The sequence below is a fragment of the Arctopsyche grandis genome, chromosome 5, assembly GCF_051622035.1.
Source record: "Arctopsyche grandis isolate Sample6627 chromosome 5, ASM5162203v2, whole genome shotgun sequence".
Taxonomy (NCBI): Eukaryota; Metazoa; Arthropoda; class Insecta; order Trichoptera; family Hydropsychidae; genus Arctopsyche; species Arctopsyche grandis.
This window is the reverse complement of record NC_135359.1, coordinates 11694649-11699515: the sequence shown is the minus strand read 5'-3', so window position 1 is coordinate 11699515 and position 4867 is coordinate 11694649. Positions and strand designations below refer to the sequence as shown.

The following is a 4867-nucleotide window of genomic DNA, read 5'->3' as shown; positions in this document are numbered from 1 at the left end:
ACAAAATTGTGAATATTTTACTATCTAAGTTAACGACTAATTAAAAGCCTCAAGCTGTCTGTAGACATAGCTGTATAAATTGCTTTAACTCTTACATCTATGTATGTACATATGCTCTCAAATAGCATAACTTTAAAAACATTCATTGGAATGATATGACAATCAGTGACAAATACATATTATAAATTTCAACTCTCATAAATATACCCAAATTAAAAAAACATAGTAGTTATATAAAAAATAAAATTCTTAAACAAATAATGTACAGAAAATACAAGAAAGAGAATTACATCAGTTATAAATTCAACTTTCATTTAAAAACTATGAAATATAAATATATAATAAATCACTGATTTTTCGGTTATCCCAATAATAATTGAAATTTAATTTAAAGTGTAAATTTTATTTTAATATTAAGTTTAATTTGGAAATGAAATATTGCAGAAAAAATATTATATTAGAATACCTACTGTGCTAATGAAAGATTTTTTTAAATTTAACATTTTTTTTCCGACTGAGTAATACTATATGTATATTTGAGATTTCATTACATTATAGTAGTACCTTAAAATTTTATTATAAATATTTAAATTAATCGATTTTTGTTGTTTTCGTTACCAATAAACCAAATCAATATTTATTGACTTCCAAAGATAAATCTGTTACACCTACATATACATATAATATATAAAAACAATATAAAAATAAAAATGGTTACCCACTATATGTACACAATAGAAAAGTTTATACTCTAAATTAATGTTTAATCTTGTAAATATACCTTAAGCTGAATATTGAGTGTGTAAATAAATTGTAAATTTAAAAAGAAATGTAACAATATACTCATACCATCATTGAAATGTATTTTATTGAATTGTTAATAAATTGTTTTGTAAATGCATTTACTTTTTATTTATTTATCATGTGGCATAATTTATAATCACTTTAATTAATTCTGAGTGGATCTTTAATATTCAGATCTGATTTTGTTTAGCGCCATTAATTTTATGGTATTTGAATTTCACTCTAAAATCGGTACTGAATAATATATGAATGTATGTATTTTAGGCTTATGCTAATGGCGACTAATGAAAAAAACATAATATACAAACAATATATGCAAAGTGCGATCATTATACAATAAATTAAGAATAAAAAACATCAAATTTGAAATTCATTTTTTTCCTCACATAAAATTGAATCACATTAGCGTCAATTTTATTCACAATCATTTTCATTTGGAATTAATCGATTTTGAATTGCTAATATATTTTTCATTCTTGAATTTAAATGTGCTTAAGTGGAAATGTAATAACAATAAATCTGTATCGGATTAAATATTTTAAATTCAAATTCAAATTGATTTAAAACAATATTATTATATTCATACATTGACATGGCAGTTGCTACGTTACTAGTCAATTAGCTACTTTGAGTTTCAGTCGTTTGTTATTCATTCGAGTTTTATCAACGATATTCAAGTTATTTAAAAGTGTGTGTGTGTGTGTGTTTCACGGAATTAATAACGTAAATAATATATATAAATATAGATTTCTGAAAAAATTCCACTATTTTCAGTTTAAAATGTGTGATGAAATTGATCAATGAAAACAGTAGAAAAAAGTCGACATGAAAAATGTTATTAAAATATTTTCATTTATTTTTTTATATGATAATAATTTTGAATTTTTGATTTTAAATAACATGAACAATAATAATGTGAAAAGGTAAGATTGAATACATAGAAATTTGAATTTAAAAACAATAGTTCACAACCTGCGGTTGGTACATTCATGAGAATTCTGTATAATGATGCGTCCAGGAGAAATCGGAAAATCATCATTACAGATCTTCACGTTCTTGGTAGCCTGTGTAAAGCAATATTAAATGAGATTGAAAAAATTTAACTGAAGTCATAAAATTCGACAACAGCCCGCTCAGAATCAAGCCGCAGGATCGTAAGATTCGCAACGACTCGAGAGTTATGCAAAAGCTCCCGTTGCATTTCCCGCACGCGCAAGCGCGCGAGCTTTCCCAACAGGATAGACAGAGCTTTTCCGCTTTTCCTCGAACCACTTCATTCGGCGACGCGACGTCCCAGACGCTGCACGCCCCCGCACACGCAACTTTTAATACATCCTATATATATACAATATACAAATAAGAGATATTTTTTCACCGAGAACTTTTTTCAAACTAAATCGAAACTTTGACAGTGACGAACTTTAACAGTGTTTTACATATGTTTGATGGTCGTATTTGAAACGCAACTTTCGCATGGACGATCCACCTGATCTCATGGACTTTGATACGATCCATCATCAGATGGCTTCATTGAGACTCCCCGACAGCGAAGACTTGGACTTTGATAATACGAAACGTAGAGCTACACCCTTTCTTCAATCTGCTTCTTCCACTGAGGCCACTCATCCGAGAACTAGGCATCACTTTCGAGCTCACTTCAACAGCACGATAGCCGAGATGATGTACAGAGAGACCGCAAACAATTTCGTCGATATTATCTCGAATTCGATCATTGACATGGTCAGCAGCAATTACAGCCCCGATAATAAAATATCGACGGTTCACGGAATGGGTTTCTTGAACACGGCGAAGAACACTCTGACTGACTTCGCCGTCACGAGGCCGACGGTCATCTTCAACTCTAGTATGTCCAATGCTACGAATAATGGACTGAGTCCTGATTTTTACTACTACAGGCACAATTCAGCCCTGACGGCTGTATACTGTGTGGCTTATTTGATCGTCTTCGCCGTCGGCCTTATCGGAAACTGTTTCGTCATTGCTGTGGTGTTCAGGTCGCCGAGGATGAGGACCGTCACCAACTTCTTCATTGTGAACTTGGCTGTTGCTGATATACTGGTGATAGTCTTCTGTCTTCCGGCAACCCTGATGTCCAACATATTTGTTCGTGAGTACCATTTTTTGATCACTTTAATCATTTATATGTACATATTCTATTCAAGTCGGTTGATAATGATGATACACAAAAAAAAAATATTTAAATTATTACAATATATTTATACTATTCGGAAAAAATACAAAAAGTTAAAATTTAGTTTCAATTTATATTCAATAATGATATGGATTAAATTATTTAATTACTTCTTGAAAATTCGTTTATTTATTTACATTTCAATGCCTTTTAATTCTTAATAATTTCTTTACCTAAACATTTGTATATATATATAAATAAATTAAATGATATATAAATGTACGAGTAGGTATATAGGCAAATTATATAATATACATATAATCTTTTTTTTTTACTTTGAAATTTAATTTCTAGGTTCAAGGATTAATGTAAAGTTATAGATATAAAATATTTTAAAGATAATAATTTTTCTTGAAGCAAAGAATAATTAGATGCTTATGTGATAAAAAATATGATACGTTTCATGAAATATAATTAGAATTTTAGCCTCAAAACAAAAATGTTTTAATCACACATTCAACTGATTTATCATAATGTTGCAATAATTTATTGTCAGTTAAAAAATTGATTTTTTTATTTAATTCCGGTGAAAATGCTTTCAAAAAATCTATTTATATATTTTTATACAAAAATATAAAATGTGTTTATTTATTTATGTCATTTTCAGTTCCGCTTACATACGTTTTATTTTATGAGTATTTATGTGAGTGTTATTGAAGGAAATTTTTCTATTAGATAAAAATTTCCATTTCATTTGTTCAAAATACGTATATAAGTAAGATATTTGACTTAATTAATTTTGTTGCTCATTAAGCATTGACATTTACGATTATTAAGCCCTTAAATCTCAGATTTTTCGGAATTTTTACGGTTCATTTTGTTCCCGGAGCTTTGTTGTGAAATAAGAAGAGACTTATTTTGTTTCACGAATCCAAAATATACAAAGTAATATAAATCGTATCGCAAAATAAAACAGGCGAAATAAAAAAAATTTGTACTATAAATAAGATCGCATTACGTTTGCACCATGCAGTGTCAGTGCAATTTTATAGTCAATCGATCAACTCTTTAAAATATGTAAATGCATTCGATCAGTCATCGAAATAGGGACGTTCGCATTCTGTAAATGCAATTTTACGATGAAAGCTTTTTGCTTCTGTATATGCGACGGTAATAGATTGCATGCAAAGCTCGCGTAATGGATTTAATGCGAAACCTAGTTTTGAATTCGCTACTGAAATTTAAGCACACAATGCACTGCAAATGGCTTAAGTTTACTTTTTCTAATTTATTTACAATTTGTCCTGTTTTAATAATTTTTAAAATGCTAGTTTATATTACACATACGTACATATGTATATAGAAATTTGGGAGGAAACATATGTACATGAATTCATCTTTATACGAGTATTTATTAATTGAAATTGATATAAATCAGCTTCCATATAAATTTTATCACATTACATTTTACGATTTCATTACAATTTTTATGTTACTTTTTGCTGCCTCCTTCTAGGAATTACACATGTCTGTTTACTTTTCTTATATAAATTAAGAGATTAGATTTTATTTATAGTGTCAATAAACGTGGTCGGCGTTTAAATTGTGACAGTAAAGTTTATGCTTCGATTATTTACTTTATTTATAAAGCTTTTTGCAGTGATAAAGTATATTAATTAATTACGTTCATTAATCTTGCAACTGACGTTGAATATTTCAGCGAGGAACAAATATAATTAATTTTGATCCATCCACGGCTAAAATATGTACATAAATTACAGTATATGAATATAATGTTTTGAATGAACGAACTTAAGATATCCATTACGATTATTTGATCTAAAATAAAATACAATGAATATTAATAATATTTTGAAATACTTTAATTTTTTGTTCCAATTATTTGATGGA

General features: G+C 28.3%; 1 protein-coding gene across 1 annotated transcript in view; it reads left to right on the top strand.

Moving 5' to 3' along the window:
* The first annotated feature begins 2325 nt into the window (after window positions 1–2325).
* The window catches only part of LOC143912321 (neuropeptide SIFamide receptor-like), an 89485-nt gene continuing 86943 nt past the window's right edge, over window positions 2326–4867 (top strand). The window contains exon 1 of the mRNA XM_077431604.1: window positions 2326–2932. Coding sequence (XP_077287730.1) covers window positions 2326–2932 — 607 coding nt within the window. The remainder of the gene's footprint in view (window positions 2933–4867) is intronic.